Consider the following 22,231-nt stretch of genomic DNA (forward strand, 5'->3'; position numbering starts at 1 on the left):
TAACAGTCATTGATGGCTTAAGCTGAACATTCAAAAAATGCGCTCATAACCCGTCATTAGATGTAACTCTGTTAAGTGAGTGACTGAGTGAGTTTAGTTTTACGCCACACTCAGCAATACTGCAGCTCTATGGCAGCGGTCTGTACGTAATCAGGTCTGGACCAGACAATCCAGTGACCAACAACATGAGCATCGATCTGTACAAATGGGAACCGATGACATGTGTCAACCAAGTCAACGAGCCTGACCACCCGACCCAGTTAGTCGCCTCTTATGTCAAGCATGGGTTGCTGGAGGCCTGTTCTACCCCGAACCTTTACGGGTCGAATCGGTTCGGAAAGAAGAGCACACGACAGTGTTGCACTAACGTGACTGCATCTTATGGACTTATGGACCGTGGGCTCGCGGAGGCGTAGAATTTGCAATGCCGTTTTTAAAGCAAAAAATGAAACTATATCCTTGTTCCTCATTGTGTTGCAGAGATCGCCTCTGGACTGCACCATGTGGAATACTGCGCGTAAGTTCCCTGTGATAAGCCTTACCTTGTAACAGTGTATAGAGCAGCCATGTGCTTTGTTATTCAAGTGAATATTCAGTCAACCATTCAGCAAAATAACGTGCATTGTGCATGGGTGACGTTTAACAGATGAGCTGGTGTAAAATACTACATCTAGGGGTTTGTTGTGCTCCGAATATATTTATTCTCAGCAAACTCAGATTTGTCAGGCTTGTGTTAACTCATTACAACAATGCTGGTTGTGGCCGCTCTGCCACTCTTTGTCCGTCTCTACGATTTAAAGAGTGCCTATTAACTATCCCGTAAATCTGGTTGCCTTAAAAAATCATTATTTCCTGAAGACCATTGAACAACAAGGCCACGTATATATCATGTGGTGTGCTAGTGTCTGTCTGATGTGGGGTGGAATTCCGAGGTCATTCAGGTCTTAAGTGTTTGATTCTTAAGAAAGAAGGAAAAAACCCGACGAGTCAACAAGCTCTAATGCAGTACTGACAAACTAGTATTGATGGCTAATGTAACAGTGAAGCTGACTGTCATAATTTCGGAACATTACAATGCTTATTTAAGTTATTTAATTGGTAAATTGGTAAATTGAAATAATACAAAATCCAAAATTGAAATGATCTGAATCTTATTCTGATTTATATCTTAATCTGAATAGCAAAGCTGATTATTAATGCGAATCTCTGAATGAAAAGCATTGCTAAAGGAATGACGAAACGACAGTCTTCAGAGCCAGAAGGCTTGAGTAACAAATATATGACAACGCATGTCTAATCGTGTTTGAAGTGTATTATACTTAATTTGATAAATTCACAAGTAAAGAATGCAAGGTGTTCTGTAATTATATCTTTCGGCCATGGGAGCCGTGTCAACGTACACTTGTCAGGGGTACACAATGAACGTGATCTTGACTACCACTTCGATGGCTGTGGTAATGAGATCGTTGATTGTTTGCTGGCAGTTTCTTTATGATAAATACACAATTACTCAATGAAAAACATTGTGTATTCATAGTTTTCGACCATGGGGGCCGGGTCAAATTATACAATGCACCCGACCTTGAATACTAGTTGTCCCGTTTCATTTCGGTGAGCGAGTCGGTGGCTGAGTGATGACTTTTTTAACTATTTGCTGGCTATTTCCTTAGTCTGCTATTGAGAATATGTGATGGAATCGAGGAGAGAACTAAACCCATTGGAAATAATAGAATTTCCAACGAAGCGTAATCCTAAACATACTAATATAAATATACATAATAAATCGTCGCATTTGTTTAAAGCTGCTTTCTCATGTCGACGATCAATAGTTTTTGCTGATTCAAACAAACATGATGTATGTTTCTCGTACACGTGCTTCTTAAACGGGTCCATATCATCACGTTGTCAAAGAACAGAGCGACGATGTTTCGTGCAGACAATTAATCAGAGTGAATAAGCTAAAGAATACAATCAACAACAGTACTAGTAAAGGTTGCCAAGTGAACATAATAACTTACCACTTCCATCTTTTTTGAACGATTGTGTGCCGTACTTCAAGTGACATCTCGGCCTTCGTCACCTCGAACTTGAAGCGATGTTTAATGCTAAAAAATGTGCATAACGCATTTTTGTCAGAGGTCATAACCTAGCACAATACATCAACTAAGGTCCGTAATGTATTATAGGTGGTGGTATGTTGTGTAACACGTTCAGAATATCATGATTTTACCCAAAACTTTCGATCTATGTTTACAAGAACATTATTCATTGCTGTTATTTGATTGGCTTCCTTAGGTCACGTGTTTGATTTTTACCATTCAAGATCCTTATAGCAGACTGTGGCACATAAGCGTCACTAGAAACTAGTTCTTATCCAATGAGACTGCTTCTTACAAATCGGAAAATACTCAGATATTCTGATACATACTCTTGAATAAATGTTGTACAGGATGCAACGACAGTCTCCCTCCGCATCTAGAAGGCAACATTTCGGCAACTCCTCCAGGGTCGTTTTCAGTGAAGGGAGTCCTTATCAGAGACCCCAAAAACAACAGCTGTCCCCAGATAATCATAACATGGACAACAGCGAAAAACGGTAATTTTGTCATAAATAGATATATCTACAATCTTATATCGGGCTTTGGGAGGTGTTCCATGTCAACTATTATACTCGAGATTAACAGTGGTTTTGAGAAATCATCGTAGAAACCAGTCCATTAACGTCACAGACAGAAATGTCCCGATTGTTATTTTCACGATGGTGTGCTCAATGATGCCTTTTGAGAACAAATACAAGTTCAATTTTCTGTTTGTGTTCCATATCAACTATCATGCTCGAGATTGACAGCGGTTTTGAGGAATCGTCGTGCAAACCAGTCCATTCACGTCACAGATGAAAATGTCCCGACTGTCATTTTCACAGTCTGAGATGCCTTTTGAGAACAAATACAAGTTCAGTTTTTCAGACCTGCTGGAACCATCTAATCTTCAGTATAGAATTTGCCTTATAGGACTAGCTTTCTAAGAAACACTGGATACTTTTTAAGTGATTTCCGAAGTAGTTAGAATCACTCTAGCCCGGATTTTTAATTCATTTACTGATGTGTTAAGAAGGTTTTGCGGATAGGATCCGAAATCAGACAAATAACAATGTCCAGACAAAACGAAAAGATTTACAACTTGCCTCTGGTTGTCAACACAATGACATAATAGTATTAAGTGCATGGTTTCCAAATTTAGAATGCTCGAGTGAAAGGTGAAGAGTGAAGACAACACGTAAGGCTCCTCACTCTCAGTATTTGGTTTAGAATTTAGCCGTGTAATTTATGTTCCCCGAGGAATCAGTGTGCACTGTATTAGACGATAGAGGACACGTATTGTCTCAAACAGTTAAAATATTGCTGTTTCAATTCCATGACTTTAAGCGGACGATCTTTTCTCGGGTAAACGTGACATACAAGAGTCACAAAGAGTATGCATTGCACCCTTCACAGCTGTTTGATGCAAAAAGAATTGCTATTCTCATCGTGTTTCAGACTCCAGGGCTGACAAACTCAAGGGGTTCCTTCTGGAGATACGGAAGTACGACAGTGTAAATAACAACTCTACATTTCTGTGCAGAATATTGGATTTTTCCTCCACAAGCTTCACGGCAAGCGATGGGGAGGTAAGGCCTCAAAAGAAGGACTTCAGTTCTCATTTTCTTTATACAGAAACGATTTAAATAAATACTCCATTCGTCTGTCTTTTCAATCGGAAGTCAATGCCTGTCTCCTAACGGGGTATTGATGAAATCCATGCGTAATACAATACCATAGTGTTGGCACATAAAAGGCCACACAACCACGATCCTAGCAGAGGGTTGGACGCACCTCAGGAAGAGTACAATTTGTGTAACTTTACTTTAAACCCAAGGACCACCTCTGCCCAGATTTAGTTATGTAGATTATATATGAATTAATATTTATCGCGAAAAAATGGTTGAGAAGATCTTATCACCTGTCCTTAATTTCAAGTCCTGTTGTATAAATAAATGTAATCACCACCCAGAATCAGGTTCATCTGTGCCTTGTCTTATAGATGAAGTTCCAGAAGAAAATGGTTGGGTTCTCTGGTGGTTCACACTTGCTGTATCAGCTGGATTTTACGTCTCTTCCACGTCACTCACCAGATGTCAGACTGACCAAGTTCTTTACACTGCAGCCGGTTCAAAGTAAGCAATTTACGTATCCATATCAAACTAATAATAATGATAATGCTTTAATAACACCACTGTTTGGCTCAAATACCTGGGACCACATATTCACAGTTATTATTCAGTTTCTGGATAGACAGGGTAAAGTAATAAGCACATATGGACGTTTTTCGAACAGTTTTCAACTTTGTTCTAAGTTAACATTTGAATTAGATACAACGTGACATAAGTAACAATTCGTGTCTGTTACAGAGGGATCAACAATATCTGCAAGTAACTGGACGCCATTTATATCCTATGATGAGGTGAACTTCACTGCACCTGCAACTGTTGAGGCAAGGTTCAGCATAGCACCTGCCAGATATAACTTCAGCCAGTACACTGTGATGCTCGTTCGAAGTGGCGACAGTCTTAATGCCATAGCTTCTTGCCGCGTGTCGTTAACATCAGATTACATGTGTCAGGACAGGGTGAGTTATACGGTAGTTTAGATCATCTTTGCATAACCTAACTTTAATTGACTCAGCAAAGACAACAGCTCACCGTCCCACCTCACGCTCATGCTTGTGGAAATGAAAAAGAGACACGCACCCTGCCCCCCCACCCCCCACCCCACCCTCTCTCTCTCCCTGTGTACCTTGTACCTCTCTCTCTCTCTCTCTCTCTTTCTTTCTGTGTGTGTACTTTGTACCTCTCTCTCTCTCTCATCTCTGAATAATTCATAGTATTTTGCATAAGCAACACTACCAAACAACGATGCTACATTCTAAAACAGAATTGTCAACGAGGGAAATGGTAACGGCATTTCAGAATCGCTATATACATGTAGTGGGATATTATACGGTATATTTAGAACGCGCAGTTACTCAATAAACGGGGTCATGCTAGAATTATTGGAGATAAGTATGAGATTGTGACATGAGACTCAAGGATATTGTGAGTCAGAACCACATTTAACTCTGTCTACCAAAAGTGACCATGGATCGTGGGCGTTTACACAGATTTCTTAATTTCAGGTTTTACAGCCTCCTTCAGAAAACAGCACCACAGTTCTTGTTTCCTTCATGAATATTTCAGCCGGGGAATACACTGTGCATGTACGCGTGAATATCATTTGCTGAATTTTCTAGTTTGAAAAAATATAACACTGGAGCTGTTATTTGACCGTATATTTCAATGATGTACATGGTCAAGGATGGTTTGTCATAATATGTAAGAAACGTTTGACAGTGAAATATATGTAACCAACTTCTGTCATTCGAAAATGGTAATGAATGTTGTCATTAGTGTCCTTTATTGTGATATTTATATTTTGTTTGCTTTTGTAATTTCTTTGTAATTCAGGAATAACAACTCACGACAGGACAAATAATATAATGCATTTGCATAATATCTTAGTACCAAGAAATAAAAGCAAAGCCCCTTTATCATTTCAGATACAACCAGTAGATCCTTACAGCATGGATGACAGCAGGTGCTTGTGTTATGCCTCTGTTGCTAATGGTAACCGGATATGTCAGGGGTGTCTCGACACGGTTACTACCGTGTTTACTGTTGGTGAGTTTACAGCAAGACCACATCTCCTTCCCCGAATCCTCTGTGTCATTAACATCATACTTACCCGTACACAACGATTGTAATGAAGGTGATGTATTCTACAGTTATTGTCAATTGCTGGGACGGATACGGCATAAGGAGAAAGAGGAATGGTTGTGTATGTGTGTGTGTGTGTGTGTGTGTGTGTGTGTGTGTGTGTGTGTGTGTGATAAGCACCCCTACACCCCCTCAGAACCCGCCTATGAGTTGCAGTAGTCAATTAAGATGTCATAACGTCGTCATCATTATCTAATCATTTCAGATTATTATACACTTTATCAAGACAAGGATATATGTATATATATATATGTGTGTGTGTGTGTGTGTGTGTGTGTGTGTATGTATGTGTGTGTGCATATATATGTATGCCGTAATATGCGCATGTATATTAATTACGAAAAGCCTGAGTACGGCAACATACTGTACATCAGCCTCTTTAGTTGTATAAACTCAAATACCCTTCGTATATATATTTATATTTCTCCTTGTGTATTATGATGGGTATCATTTGCTTGATAACGATGTTAGGATCTGCAACGGAACGTCGCTTGTATTGCAACAAAAACTTCCATCGGGTGTCCCAAAATAAGTGAACCGTTTTTTTACAAATACTTTCTCAGCGGTAGAGAAACCAAATTTATTTTTAAAAAATGACCGTGTAACCATGTATACAACGTATCTAAGATATTGCTCGCAAATTATCCGAATATTATCAAGTTCAAAACAGCATGGCAAAAAATGCAATGTCAATGTCTTAAGGAGAAAGTTTACCAAAGAGTGACAGACAAATTGACCGTGCGGGCGTTCAAGGACTGGATAATTATGTCACGGGAGGAAATATCCGTGAAATACGTAAAATCATTTATGCTCGAAAGAAACGTACGGCTACGCTTTGTTATGGAGGAAAATAGAGGCCATAGACAGACATAAGTTTGTGTAACCTTGATATTACATTTTTTGACACGTTTTAAATTTGACAATACTTACTTGCAGTACAAACTTGCTAGCAATCGCCTAGATAGTTTGTAGACGTGTTGGGATAACCTCTGGTTAAACTCTGTGAAATAATATGTTCGGTTATATCTATCGATGAGAAAATGCTTGGCAAAAACCGGTTTACGGTTTGGGGTGGGGTGGGGGGTGGTGGGGTGGACATCCAATATATCTGTAAAAAGCGTCCGTCTCCCAACGATGATGTTGTTCAAATCTGTTGTAGTCCAAAGTGCAGCCACCACCAACTCAACCATTGTCCCAATAGTTCCCGTTCCCGCTATTGGAGAAGACCGTGTTGCCAGCATAGTAGGATCTGTATTCGGTGCTGTTATGGGAGTCATAATGGTGATCATAGTGGCTGCCTTTCGGATAAATCGTTACATGAAAGGTGAGTCACGTTCCTTTCGAACTCGCAAAGATACGCTTTCATGTTCTTGAAAAGAAACTGCAGCACATCTGTCCAATGGTGATAACCCATAGCAAAATGGTTATGTAAAACTTTTCGTTATTACAATGTCCATTTTGCGGCTACAATTGCGGCTATTTCATACACCATCCACTACCAACAATACCCTAATGGCTCAGGTCTTCGCTCGTCACGCCAACGTGTGATTATTGCTGACAGCCGCATAAAACTCGCTCCTTTTTCCAACAATACATTGTATAATATACTGAAGGTCTAAAGTAAACGTGATTGTTGTTCATAAATTGCCATCAAACACTGGACGTGCATATGCCAAACATACCGTTACCTCGAAGTAAAATGTGTTTCATGCATGTAACATGAAGAGTTTACTTGGTTCTCTGGACTGAGCCATATATATATTTCTTAAGGTACTGAAGCATTAAACTCAGTTACACATTACTCATAGTACTCCTCTTTGGGGGCTTTGCTCATGTGATTCGTAAGTTAGTTTGGTGTTGAAAGTAGACCAGATAATCCAGTGACTGAAACCACTGAAATCGATCTACGCAGTTGGGATACGTTGACATGTGCCAACCTGATCAAAGAACCTGACTAGCTATTCTCGAAACGTTTGTAGCTCTACGAACTTCTTAAGTCCATTCTTAACACATTGGCTAAGACCAAAGATAAAAATTCTTAGGGCTACGAACGTTTCGAGAATAAGGGCCCTGACCATCCCTCACGTACTCGCCTCTTACTGCAAGCATGAGTAACTGATGACCAATTGTAACCCGATTCTTAAGGGATCTGATTCAAAATAATTCAATTTAGATAATGACAATACCATATAAACATTCAGCAAATAGCACGTCGTCAAGATGAATCAATTATAACATACAGAAGACGTGTTCCAAAACATTGTACTCGTTACCCTGTTTTTGCGGACACGTGTTCACTGTAGTGGGTCTTCAACGTTCAGTGTTCTAACATGATCATAATTGTTTCATCCAGTTCGAGACGGGAAACGTTTTCTGGAACAATGGCAGAACCGAAATAATAACCAAGGTAACATCCTCCAAAGACAGATACACACAAACCATGCTGACGCCATGTCTGTTCATGTTTCAATACTTAAACACTTTCACAGAAGTTACAATACAATGAATTTGCTGCCGTAGTCACAACGTATTAACTGTATTTAAAGGCAGAATACGTACATATTGACGTAAATCATTTTGTTCGATTACTTTATATTAACATTTAAACAATTATTGAGTCTTTCGTGGGGCTTTTGTGAAAAGTCTTGGATACACATGTTTGTCTGTGTACCTCCTGATAACAAATTTAAAACAGGAGGAACATTGAAGATAAATACAATGGAGAAATGACCCAAAACATGGAAACATTCAGCATTTATAAGCACAGTTTTAAAACAAAATCAGGTAATAACACTTACTACTAATTTCAGGAAAAAAGGTCATAATACTGAATACTGAGGATCACCACTACCACACGAAAGTGGTGTCGGAATTCACTCTGTTCCTGCACAACTCTTGCGGATGCAGTGTGTCCTACCTACCGTGGGAGAAGGGAAAATTGCAAGACGAAGATGCTGCAGCATGGGTACTTAATCGTATGGATGAATCTGACTTCATCATTGTCATCAACTCAAGAATTGCATTTGAGACATATAAAGCAAGAAGCCGAGACACAATAGAACAGAGTGTATTCAGCACAGCCATGTCTCACATACATGCCCAAAAGTCGGATGATGCGTATTTTCAGCGATTTCTGTTTATCCATTTTTCTTATACAGAAGAGCACTTTTTCATTAAGGATATTAATCCTGCAGTGGAGTATCAAATGCCGGAACAACTGCCTCGTCTGTTAAATCATATCCATGGGATGCAGGGTGGGGAAGATGAAAACAACGTTCGCGCCTCCCTGGAAAATATGTTTGATAAACTTCAAGAGCTAATTACAAAGTCAAAGAAATATGAAAAAACTAATCCGCAGTGGTTCGCTTCAGAACAGATCCAAGAAGCGGGAAGTGCGGAGCTTGGAGACAATATTTGTTCTGTATCACAGGCTGATGGGAATGCTTTCATCAACAATGACCCTCGTCAAACCGAACCTTTCCGAGCAGTTCAACACGGCCAATATCGCCAACGTCAACGTTATCTTGCACCAGCACCAGAATCAGAATCAGCGTCAGACATAGACAACGAAGGTCAACAAGCTGATATCACACCTGACAGTTCTGCATTGAATGAACCCGGTAAAACTCAAGATTGTCGTACCTTGCGAACGGACCTGGTAAGAGGCATTCTGGCCCCAAGTGATGTAACAAGTGATGTTGCTACAAGTGAAGTGGAGAAAAGACTTGCTGATCTCAATTTTGCTAGTTTAGGGGATGTGGGTTCGACTGAGCACTCATCTGCTTCTCCTGGATTTGGTGCTAAGCCTACGTGGAAAGATGGAGGCAGTATGCTACCTCCAAGTGATGTAACAAGTGATATTTCTACAAGCCTGCTGGAGAAAAGGTTTGCTGGTATAACCTTGGGTAGCATAGATCAAGTGGAACCGCCTGTGGACACATCTAAACCTTCACAATTTGGTGCTTATGTTTCAAAGGATTGTGGCAGCAGCTTTGTGCCCCCAAGTGATGTAGCTAGTGACACAGCAACAAACCAGGTGGAGAATGGGCTTGCCATGCACACCTTGCATAGCTTTGAGAACCCTGTTTTTGACGGTAATATGTCTGCTCAATTTGGTGCTATCGCTCTAAGGGATAATGACAGCAGCTTTGTGCCCCCAAGTGATGTAGCTAGTGACACAGCAACAAGCCAGGTGGAGAATGGGCTTGCCATGCACACCTTGCATAGCTTTGAGAACCCTGTTTTTGACGGTAATATGTCTGCTCAATTTGGTGCTACCGCTCTAAGGGATAATGACAGCAGCTTTGTGACCCCTAGTGATGCAGCTAGTGACACAGCAACAAGCCAGGTGGAGAATGGGCTTGCCATGCACACCTTGCATAGCTTAGGGAACCCTGCTTTTGACGGTAATATGTCTGCTCAATTTGGTGCTATCGCTCCAAGGGATGATGACAGCAGCATTTTGCCCCCAAGTGATGTAGCTAGTGACACAGCCATGAGCAAACTCGAGATTAGACTTGCTGATATTACCATGAATAGCTTTGCAAGTAATTTGACTGCCAGTAGAGATTATTCCCATGTTCCTCGCGTTTCAATTGAGAGTTGTAGCATCACCCTGCCTCCAAATAGTTTAACAAGCAACAAGTCAGTGTAAGAGTTCGACTGAAGTATTGCTCTCAACTGTCACAATTATAAATGCGCAAACCCGGCTTTTGGTGCAGATGTGTCTGGTGAACATGTCACAGGCATTTTATGTGAGGACACAGGTTATTTCACAGTCCCCGAGGATCTTTACAATAAGACAATACAATGTAAAACACGGGCTATAGATCACCAACAGCTCAAGGTAGATCACCATACTATCGACCATGGGGACTTACAGTACCGTGGCTACCTGCATGGACCCTAGCTGGATTTACCTCATCCCTCCAGTCATTGGTGATAGAAGACAAGAAAGCCAGAAATGAAAAAGCACGCATAGTCTACGTTTAAAAAAGGTGTCAAGTTTCAATTTAATTTAAATGGCTTGAGACTTACGTACCCTCGCAGGCGGACAATAATTTTACAATACTTCAACCCTCTTTGAGGGTACCATTTAGGTTTTAAGTGGGATACTGTATCCCACGGGGGATGTAAGTTAACCCAGTGGTTAAACCGTTCGCACGTCACGCTCAAGATCCGGGTTCGATTCCCCACATGGGTAAAATGTGTTAAGACTATTTCTGGTGTTCCACGTCGTGATGTTTGTGGGCAATTCTTAAAGGAGGCGAGAAACCCTACTCACTCACTCCCACACTCCTTCTGACTGCACGTTTACCACAGGAGGCTCTGTGTACACTTAATATTCTTATTCACTCACACGGATACTCGATTTTCCTGTGCAGGATGCAATGCATGATTCTGATACCCATGTATAGTTATATCCATGTCTTATATATACACGTTTGCAATAAGGCTTTTCACTTGATTATTCTTTTTCAGTCAAGTAAACAATGTTAACATACACAATTATTGTTTGTCTTTTCCTTTTGTCACCAACGCCATGCCTTCATCTAGTGTGACGTTTGGAAGCAACCCATGCTTGCCATAAAAGGCAACTAACTATGCCTGTCGTAAAAGGCGACTAACGGGATCGGATGGTCTGGCTCGCTGACCCGGGTGACACATGTCATCAGTTTCCACGTGTGCAGATCGACGCTCATGTTGTTGATCACTAGACTGTCTGGTCTAGACTCGATTATTTACAGACCGCCACCATATAGTTGGAATATTGCTCACTCGCTCTCTCATTAAGTTATAATTACTTATAACGCTTCACAGACAAGTGCTGAAAGTATTGTGTTCTTCATCTTTAGAAACGATTGATGAAAGGAATTATTATTGTAGCATGAAGGAAAACAATACCCTCCTCAACACCTGCAGGTCAAGAAGTACTTTCATCATTCCGCTTGCATGCGCACGCAAGCGGGATATTGACTTCCGCTGTAGACAGTAAACAATAGCAACATGGCAAGACAGTAGGGAGCCCGTCAACAATGGCGCCGGATTCTAAGCATAGGAACGGTAAGTGGGTAGTAATGAGTCTTCTTCATAGGGAATATTTAATTTGAAAAGCAACAGAGAAATGTTTATAAATTTGTAAATTTGTTGTATTATGTATCGGTCATGAACCGGAGTTTCTATACATGTGTGTGATTTCATGAGGTTGCTGTGTAATCTAATCACAAGTTGTGTTTACATAGGAAGGACATATAGTATGTAAACTGCACTTGATGAATATAGAAATTTCACTATATAATGTCACAATCAAAAGTTGCAACTATTATAACGGAAATAGTAGTGGAAAGAGTAAAACAGACACGGCTGAAATAAAACTTTGTCATTATAATTCAGAATTTCTCTATCGAATATTCCTCACTTTTCGCAATACAGTATGATGTTATCAAATGTATACGGATTTAATATCAAGAAAAAAATTAATTAAATAAACAGACATCTGATTATGTATTTTGAACGATTTGTGAATTAATTCGACACCATGCGATTTTGTATACCATTACTCAGGATTATGTTAAGAACTACCTTTTTTAATATAATACACTAAATACGTACTAATAACACGTATATGAGTACGGACGACAGAAGTGCGTATCTATTTCATTTAGGACTTGTTCATGAAGAGGATATAGTGATCAAAACCAAAGGCCAATCCTTGCGTTAAAATCGATCTCATTCCCCACAGATCTACATTATCATTGTGTCTTACGGACCGTAGTGGCGCAGCTACCAGACAATGGCATGGCAACAACAATTAAATATTAAAAGGTAAAATCGCCAGCTGTATCCGTATCGATCGAAAACACCATTTTCACGCAATCAGTCAACTTTTGGCTTCCATGATAACTCTGGACACACAAATCGTGATAATTAACCACACTCTCACATTTAAATAGACTGGGGTAGTCGGCTTATATCTGATCGTTCAATATATTGTGATTCACCATCTTTCGAAGTTATTAATCACCTATAGACGGATGATAACACGTGACATATTAATAACAATTCATTGATCAAAATATCTTTAAAATTAATGTCGCATATCGTAAAGCGAAATTCCTGACCTTGACCGCACAAGAGAAACAAACAACTACTGTCCACGTGTTATTTAAAATGGACGTGAGTGATCAAGAAAGCCGACTAGTACATTAGTTTCCAAGGTAACGCTTTACCTCAAATCCTATAAACCATTGTTTACGTATCGACAATAATGTCGAGAGCAGTTTACCGTCTGCACTATTGATTACTTCGCGTAAGTAATCTCGTATACTCCGTATGTTAGTGATACTTATGTACATGAACGGAAATTACGCGAGTAGCATAAACTGTATGTATTCATAAACCTTTAGAGTAATGAAACTCCTAGAAATCAGAGTTGGAAGGGAGAAATCCCAGTTGCCATGGTTATATTTGGTCCACAAAATGTGGTTACTTTTGAGCGCAGATTGTCTATGGAATATTTCAAAGTCGGAAGTGCTGTCTTTGGGGCATATCGTATTTTGGCACTAGTGTTTCTTTGCACAGCGCAAGGTTTTCTGCTATAATCCAGCAGAGGAAAATTATACAGTGTTTGAATTGGAAATCTCCTGTCTTCAGAATTACTGTCCTCAGTGAAAATATACTGTGCAATAAAACATTAGATGGCGTTTATGTAAACTTTACGAGTATCAGATTTATTCTCATGCCAGCGTTATATATATTGTCGTAACGGTATTTGTCGTATCAGTATTATACAATAGATTCCACTTTACGTGTCACAATGGTAAACAAGAACATATAAAATGTGCTCAAAACAATTTGCAGAGAACAGTACATTCTTGATTTACTAAATTTAATCAATGCATAATGTTTTCAAGTTATTCACGCTTTCTGTCTAATTGGTGCATAATGCCTGTCTTTCTGAGGTCTGTGAATCGGAAATACTCGTTTCCATGCCGATCTTCTAAAATACAACATTTAGGCCATAATTCTAATACGATGCCCGCAAACACAATATACACACCAAAACAAGTTTTACATATTTGCAAAATCAGGTCCAAACGAGGTTCACATAATGGGCATCCGCTTTATTTTTTTATTCACATTGTCTTCATCTTCCATTGCAGATCCAACGGATCCACATTTAAAGTTCCTGACAAGATCTCGGCGTCTTATTTCAACGACTCGTGATCATATGAACAATGTTGGTCGAATATCGGCCGAAATACATGTCCTCTCCCAAAGCATTCTCGCGGATCATGATGAATTCATACGAACGAGATCAGCTCAAAATGGACATGCTGATCCCATCGAAGATCCCAGCATTCAAAGAGAGATATCTTTTGAAGTGTCAAATGCGTCCGATATTGAGACAATCGATCAACCACAACCCGAGTTAAGTGGGAACACTCTCAAGGTGCCCATTCGCTACCCGGATATTCATACAAATAAGACTCAAAGACTTCAAAAGGACCAGGAACATTCTCCTAGGAAACAGAAGCAACGAAACATACAGCAAAAACTGCCACAGGTGAACAAACACTCATCTATGGCTGCGTCTCAAGCCGCTGCAAGTATTTACAGAAACCCTCAAGTCCCCTACATTCCCTTTAAGCCGTTACCAAAGGTTAAACCGGAACCTGTTGCTGCGTATAGAGAGGCTAACTCGAATAAGCAATCCATTGCCCGTTTAAAACAGCACAGAGTGAAGGCTGAAAACAAAACAGACAGTTTACCTACTATCACACGAACCAACACAGATCGCAAACATGTGACAGACAAAAAGCATCGGAATGAAGAAGTTGCTCACAAACTTCCTGTGATAAAACATCAACTTCCTGTTTACCGCGCGCCAGCGCAGATCATGCAGCCGCCTGGATACGCGCCTCGTATTGAGGCAAGGGTGCCAATGGACGTCAAGGTTATGGATGCAACTGCTAGCGTGCCTAAAGATATGTCGGGAGCAAAACGTAATAATACAGTTCAGAGGCAAGTGCTTCCCGAGGTTGTACAACATCCATCAATCCAAGGAAGAGTAGCAACAGGTATCGTGCGGCGGTTCCATCAACAACAGCTCAAATGTGAGACACGGGAGAAACCGGATCTGCCCCGAAGTGGGGAAAACATAGAATTGTCCATAAATGGAAAGAAATTGAACGACCTCATCCTCCACGGAAGGGAGGCAAGAAAGGAGTCGTCCACGACACCACGAACTTTGTCCAATAGACCAGCGAGTAAAAGGTCTTTCAAACGCAACGAAACAGTTGTCCTTCCCAAGGTTAATCCAGGACCATCATTGTCACCAGATTACAAACTCTCGAAACGATACCACCGTCCTTCGTACATGATTACCTCCCCTGTGCAAGCTTCTCACTTGGCACCAACGCCATCCCTCGAATCCTATGTGACACTGTCGCCGATGCCATATATTCATCGGATGACCTTGACCCCACGCCAAACCATGTTGTTGTCTGGGTCGCCAAGCAACCTAATGCCATCTTCGCGCCCTGGTTCTTTGATAAGAGAGTCGCCCCTAGTAGTGACAAAGTTCCCGAAAATACCTGCAACAGGCGAGGGAGCACCTTGATCGTTTCTCAGTTATGAACAATTGGATTGTGAACTAGTTTCAAAGTCTATCACAGTCCAGCCTGTACAGATGGATTGTTCCGCTGTAGCACCTGGTGTTCCCCAAACCCGGTGCTCATGGTTATGTATCTAAAGCTTTCCATCAGCATTAAATATATTGTGTAACCATGTTGCTATGTGCCACAAAAAATAATTCAAGGTGGTGTACCTATATGAGGATGTGTGAGAATAAGTATGCTAACTGCCTGGAAGAACTGTTCGTACTGTAGCAGTAGAGATGTTGATAGATATGCACATGTCAAATGGACTAACGTGACTATAGCGAAGTACCATATATTTTGAAAGTGTGTGTTAGAAAGTTTCTACCTCATGGTGCATTGAACGGACAATGACACTGAAGTGCTCTCGTAGAAGATTTTCACTGTTTGGAATCGATTTGGAACGACTGGGACTTGTGGCTCTACTGTTTCGTGGCAACTGCACATATGATCATTTAGTGAGTGAGTTTAGTTTTACAACGCACATCAGCAATATTCCAGCTATATGGCGGAGGTCTGTAAATAATCGTGTCTGGACCAGACAATCCAGTGATCAACAACATGAGCATCGATCTGTGCAATTGGGAACCGATGACATGTGTCAACCAAGTCACCCGATCCAGTTAGTCGCCTCTTACGACAAGCATAGTCGCCTTTTATGGCAAGCATGGGTTGCTGAAGGCCTATTCTACCCCGGGACCTTCACGGGTTATGATCATTTAGTCCCAGCACCAGCCAGGATTATACCAGTCCCAACTGGTACCATCGTCAGTTCGCAAGGAGAACGTATTTCCACGCTTGGTCTTGTAATATCTGTGGACGAAGAGCTTCTTTTGCTCATCGTCAGTTTCTAAAACAACGAAGTCTCACCAAACAGAGTTTTATATGATTTCTGTGTCTTTCACTAGCAAGAACTACGTACTGTATTTTCACTCAATGTCTTTAAGAGCATGGGGTTTCTAATGCATGCAGTTTCTCATTGTTTCTAATGAACAACTTTTACACAAAACGTGAGTTGAAAGAGCAATGCACTGTTTCACGGGCGTGACATTTTCTTCAAGCCAGGGCTGGAAAGATCTGTTGCATTCTTGCATTGAGGCATCCCTTCATTACGAGTTTGATATGTGTTCTTTTTTCACATTTATGGCCATCATTCATATACAGGACAGGGTGTGATGTCACTGCCCGCGTAATGTTCATCACTATGCAACGCATTTCCTTACTAACATTTTCTTACTCTCAGTAAGTCAAAAGGACTGGCAACTTTGCAAAACGACTAGATCAGATGAAAAGATGTCGCCAGACCAGAGTATTCTGGACTAATGAACACACGAATGGTTAAAAAAAATAACGGGTTCATAGTCAACTTGTATTGTTACTTAGATTCATTGCTATTTCGATCACATTATACGAAGTCACATTCGTCCATACCTGAAATCAAGGTCAGATTCAATCTTTCGCTTGAAGTAGACATTTTTGTATCTCCCTGGCCTCAGCTTCAGATAATTTCAAACATTTGGCCGAAAGGAAATGAGAACAGAAACTTCATACGACCATATGCTGAGAAGACTAGATAATTCACTGTTCATTTAACTCTTACTTTGACTAAAAACCAATATGTTTTGGTACTTTTAGCATACTGAGCGTGCAAAGTTCCAAAACTAACTATCAATCAACTTGGGTGTCATACATCAGAAATTATCCCGGGGGATAATCTTGACTGCCTCGAGCTGTCCAGCAGGTGAGCATTGTGCAGGGAGTTCCACCTCACGCCTGTAGTACTTCGTCATCCACGACCACGTGTTGTGATGTTGTTACTGTTGTTATTGATGCACAGTTGTTACTGTTGTACAGTAATGTTGTACAACACACGCCCCCGTCGACATTACAACGAATTCTCAAAATGAATGAGAAACAATTGACGTCTTACCATTAACTAAACGGCGAACTTGTAAGGCGCCATGCCCTCCTCTTGTAGCAGGGTGACTTTCGACTTCTAGTTCATTCATTAGGTTCATGTAAAATATAAATGAGATAGACACCTGACCTGCATTACTCAAATCAATACTTACATGCGATCCCCATGATTAGAAATTGCTTTATACGAACGGAGATAATCAAAGTTTATCTTATGAACGACTGGGGAATCAGTGTTACACCTCCGTTTGTTGATGTTCTCAAGGTGTATGTAATTATGAAGAATACCCTGAGTTTGTAAACTGGAATACTGTTTTTGTTGGTAAGCTTATAACCAATGATAATATTTTCAGGAAGAAAACGGATTTCATTGTACGGCGGCACACACTGAACTTGGATATGCCAATAATAGTATTATATTGTTTTATTGAGTGGAATGTGTGATTGTGTGATTGTCCGTTAGCTTTGAGTCGGATTATCAGGGTTCTGACCTTCATCGCGAGCATTGCGATGTGCTCAAACCAGTAACATGTTCAACAACGAAAACAGCCATTGTTAAGTATTGATATTGTATTTGTTTCAAATCAGCATTAAATATTGTATGACCAAGGTGTTATTAAATTTAGTGTTTGGGGTTTTTTCTTTTGTTTTTTTTATCATTATTGTGTATGTTTATTACACAAAATGCACTCTTGCGACACATTTTCTAGGCATAGTGGTATCCTGACATGCCGCCCAAGGCACCGCTATACCTGACTTTGACTCACGTAGTCTTTAGACTACGGTAGGTAGGTAGAGTGAAATCTACGGCGCCCATGTCATGTATTTGAATGTTCTGACGGATCATGATTTCTTAAGGCGTCATACAATAACCCCTACGAATATACTATTGATGCTGCTTAGAATGTGTAGTAACTTGGGTTAGGGCGTTAGTATAGCCTATTACCAGTTACCTAATATTAAGGCCCGTGAAGGTCCCGGGGAAGAATGGGCCTTCAGCAACCCATGCTTGCCATAAAAGGCGACTATGCTTGTCGTAAGAGGCGACTAACTGGATCGGGTGGTCAGGCTCGCTGACTTGGTTGACATATGTCATCGGTTCCCAATTGCGCACATCGATGCTCATGTTGTTGGTCACTGCATTGTCTGATCTAGACTCGATTTACAGACCTCCGCCATATAGCTGTAATAATGCTGAGTGCGGCGTAAAAGTAAACTCACTCACTACCTAATATTAAGATGGCCATTCCGTATTGCCAAGCGCAATTTATATGTACATGCTCTTCGTCCGTTAGTCGCTGATACGTCTAGAAAAGAGAGGTCGGAAGGACCGGGACTCCTAACTACAACATTGTCTTCATGTACTGGCACTCTCGCATGAAATGAATAACTCAACGCAAGGAGCTATACTAACATAGGCTTACTCGATCCTACTCTTCATTACAAGGTGACATGGACAGGACCAGACATGGAACTGATCGATCGCGATGCTAACTTCTACTAACTTTTCAACCCGTACCACTTTCTAGTGCTGACAGTATCGTTTTGATGTGTTCGAGCCTGCTCCGCCCTTGTCAATGCCCAGATACATTCCCTCGGATTTGTTTACGTTACATCATTCCGTGGTCTCATGTCGTTCCTCGTGATCAGTGAGTGAGTGAGTTTAGTTTTACGCCGCACTCAGCAATATTACAGCTATATGGCGGCGTTTTGTAAATAACCGTGTCTGGACCAGACAATCCAGTGATCAACAACATGAGCATCGATCTGCGCAATTGGGAACCGATGACATATGCCAACCAAGTCAGCAAGCTTGACCACCCGATCCAGTTAGTCGCCTCTTACGACAAGCATAGTCGCCTTTCATGGCAAGCATGGGTTGCTGAAGGCCCATTCTACCCCGGGACCTTCACGGGTAATCACCAATATGATTAATAAATAGGATACAAAACTCGTTCCCCTTTAGTTTATGTCCCTCGTGAAATAATTTTGGTTTGTCAGCTTTAGCGAGTGACAAACCAAAATTATTTCACGAGGGACATAAACTTGATATGAAAGGGGAAGCTCGTTTAATATCCTATAATTATTACTCGTCCGTTGAGGATACTGCGGTGTAATATTTTACGGCAATGTTACACTAAAGTAATACCGCTTGACATATGACGTCAAAATGGTTCAAAGTTGTGACGTCACAATGTTAATGTCACCGTCGCAATTTTACTAGACCTTGCATGACTTGAAAGCCGAGAGTCCTCACACTGTAGGCAATTTCGCCGCAGTTTCTGTAAATTTATCTTGGCGAGTAATACCATTTTCATTAAAGTCGTTAAAGGTTTAGTAAATATTCAACTCGTTTAATAAAAAAAGGTCTGAACGTATTACAAGGAAGGTCGTTTAGTATCCGCTATTTCTCAAAATAATGGTGTTGTGATATGTTTCCTGTATACCAGATTATTTTAACGTTATAGCAATATCAACACCTTAAGCTTTTCGTGTACCATCTCGACATCCAACAGGAGAGCGAAAGGTCGTGGTTTCGATCACTGGTGGCTTCATACGAAAATACGTTAAAATATACTTGTTGGTCCCTAATGAGAACAGTAACGATTGGTCGGCTCTGAGTCAGTATAAGTCAGACTGAGGTGTTCATGCTCTGTTGCGGCTTAGTATTTCAGTGAGCTGCCTCCGAAAAACAATTTAAGTCTGGATTGTTAGAGGCGGTCACACACGCGCACGCCTTCATAAGAGAGAAGTATGTTTAAATTGCTGTTAAACTTCGTTTCACCTCAGCTCATCAACACCAGACACGTAATTGCTTAGCTCACTATAAACACTAAACACCAGTACATTCTGAAACAAGCGCTGGTATGCATGTGGCGTGCGCATACCCGCTTACGTAATCCTCAAACTCACCAGATAAAATATGCATATAAAATAAAACCTTCTATTTATTTCTTTTATTATTTACCTTTTTTTTAATTTCACTGGAATAAAAGATAAATAATACAAAAAAATAATTAAAATAAAAGGTAAGAAAGTAAATAATGAAAAACAAACAAAGAAACACATAGTTAACATTACACAAAGGTTTCAACATATGTGGCGCCTTAATAATGCTTTACACCGCCATATAACAGGTGGGTCACGACACCGCGTATGATTAAGTTCAGTAATATCAACAACCATAAAGCTTGTTATCGGTGGGTAAACAAACTACAGTGTCGGGAACGGGGTGGCCTCTATTGCGTGTTGTCAAGTAGTTTGAGTGGGCTCGAGTTACGTGAGAGCGGGAACTAAAGGTTATCACTGAATGCAGGTCACTGCATAATGATCGAACATCGCTGTAGTCTTTCAGCGTCATTGTAGTAAATCAATGTTCCTCTTTGGTCGATGTAGGTCACCTGCGTATTTCTGCACATTCTGCCACAGCTGATATACTCGATCCATGTATACTCATTTAAACCGTAATCGAGAGTTTGAAGACGAGTTTTATCTTGTTCGGTGGCATGGTGTGTGACGTTTTGCTATGCCTTGGTTGAAGAACAAGGAGTGAGTGAGTGAGCGAGTGAGTGAGGTATCACCTATAGTTTTTCATGAAAACAAGCCAAACTTTGTAGTCACTCCTCTGCTAAAGTTACATGGAAGTGTAGCTCACGTGGAACAGACACTTATCAACACGTGCTCCTTCGAGCATTGAAAGCCTACTTAAGCATCGGTTAAAATGCCGACAAATCCTTAACACAACTTCGCCTGCAGAGGGGCCATGTAACTTCCACTTCTTCCAGGGTTTACGTCCGTCTGGGAACACACTTACTGATAACAGAATTGATGAAAAACATATATTCTCTGATATTATCAGTTAATCTAGGTATATCAAGGCTATTCTATCACAGAATCGAGAAGATATATTCAACAATATTCAAATATGCCTATTTACAAAACATTATAAGGGTATTTTACCCAGTCGTATAATAGCATTTATATTATAAACTTAAAATGTTGGTCGAAGTTGTTTGTTTAATTTGATTTTGTTTAAAAATAAACAGATTAATGTTGAAATGCATTCATACATGTGACCTCTGTTATAACAGCGTAATGAACTGGTTCTGTAAGTTGAGTTCTGAGATATTATTTTGCTGATATTAGGTGATGAATAAATATATTACTAAACGATGTCATGTGTAATAAAATATTCATTGAAGTCGTGAATGGTTCTGGTATTTTGAATGGTGTTATCTAAAGAGCAAAAGCATTCACTCGTTTCATAAATTTCGTATTACAAGGGACATTGATAGACTACTTGACCCGCATAACACTTATGGTCTGTGAAATTAAACATATTACGTTGATGCAAGGCAAAACTGGACAATAATAAAACAATACAATAATGTGGGCAGATCTTATAATATCATAGGGAATACATTCATATGCAAATGCATAATACAGACTATCGGCACTCCCAGTAGCTCTGCCTGGCCTTTGACCAGGAAGAGTTGCGTCCCTTTGACGTTGAACGTCAAAACATTGAAACATTCATACAATAGCTTGCTTCACACGGCTGATATCCATCCCTTATCAATAATTGTGTCTGAACTAACACTCGCACGAAATCTGTCAAATAAGAGTTACAACAGGGTTGCCTTAAAGAGGGTATATAAAGAGTGGTATCTACATCTAAAGCAAACAGGAATTATTTCCCAAAGACGACATAATCTTTGTCAATTATGGAAAATGTCGTATTCAAAGATACTTGGAGTGCTTTAGTTATACCATCATTTGTTTATGTTAAGAAAACGCTTAACATAAA

At 40.3% G+C, this 22,231-nt stretch overlaps 2 protein-coding genes across 2 annotated transcripts in view; both read left to right on the plus strand.

Moving 5' to 3' along the window:
- LOC137280930 (uncharacterized) overlaps positions 1-10,502 on the plus strand; it is a 25,607-nt gene extending 15,105 nt beyond the window's left edge. The window contains exons 14-23 of the mRNA XM_067812114.1: positions 481-517; positions 2,450-2,596; positions 3,537-3,667; positions 4,081-4,213; positions 4,448-4,665; positions 5,212-5,292; positions 5,632-5,752; positions 7,008-7,172; positions 8,202-8,255; positions 8,659-10,502. Of these exons, the coding sequence (XP_067668215.1) occupies positions 481-517; positions 2,450-2,596; positions 3,537-3,667; positions 4,081-4,213; positions 4,448-4,665; positions 5,212-5,292; positions 5,632-5,752; positions 7,008-7,172; positions 8,202-8,255; positions 8,659-10,502 (2,931 nt within the window). The remainder of the gene's footprint in view (positions 1-480; positions 518-2,449; positions 2,597-3,536; positions 3,668-4,080; positions 4,214-4,447; positions 4,666-5,211; positions 5,293-5,631; positions 5,753-7,007; positions 7,173-8,201; positions 8,256-8,658) is intronic.
- Positions 10,503-11,883: 1,381 nt separating this feature from the next.
- Positions 11,884-15,470, plus strand: LOC137280932 (uncharacterized). Its single transcript, XM_067812115.1, has 2 exons — positions 11,884-11,911; positions 14,011-15,470. Exons 1-2 carry the CDS (start codon positions 11,884-11,886, stop codon positions 15,468-15,470), a joined length of 1,488 nt encoding a protein of 495 aa, XP_067668216.1.
- The last annotated feature ends 6,761 nt before the right edge of the window (positions 15,471-22,231 follow it).

This window comes from Haliotis asinina, chromosome 4 (assembly GCF_037392515.1).
Source record: "Haliotis asinina isolate JCU_RB_2024 chromosome 4, JCU_Hal_asi_v2, whole genome shotgun sequence".
Taxonomy (NCBI): Eukaryota; Metazoa; Mollusca; class Gastropoda; order Lepetellida; family Haliotidae; genus Haliotis; species Haliotis asinina.

Excerpts from the sequence above, each read along its gene's own strand:
- LOC137280932 (XM_067812115.1), top strand. The coding sequence starts at position 11,884 with ATGGCGCCGGATTCTAAGCATAGGAACG. Across the intron at positions 11,912-14,010 it reads GGATTCTAAGCATAGGAACG|ATCCAACGGATCCACATTTA; the intron begins GTAAGTGGGTAG and ends CTTCCATTGCAG.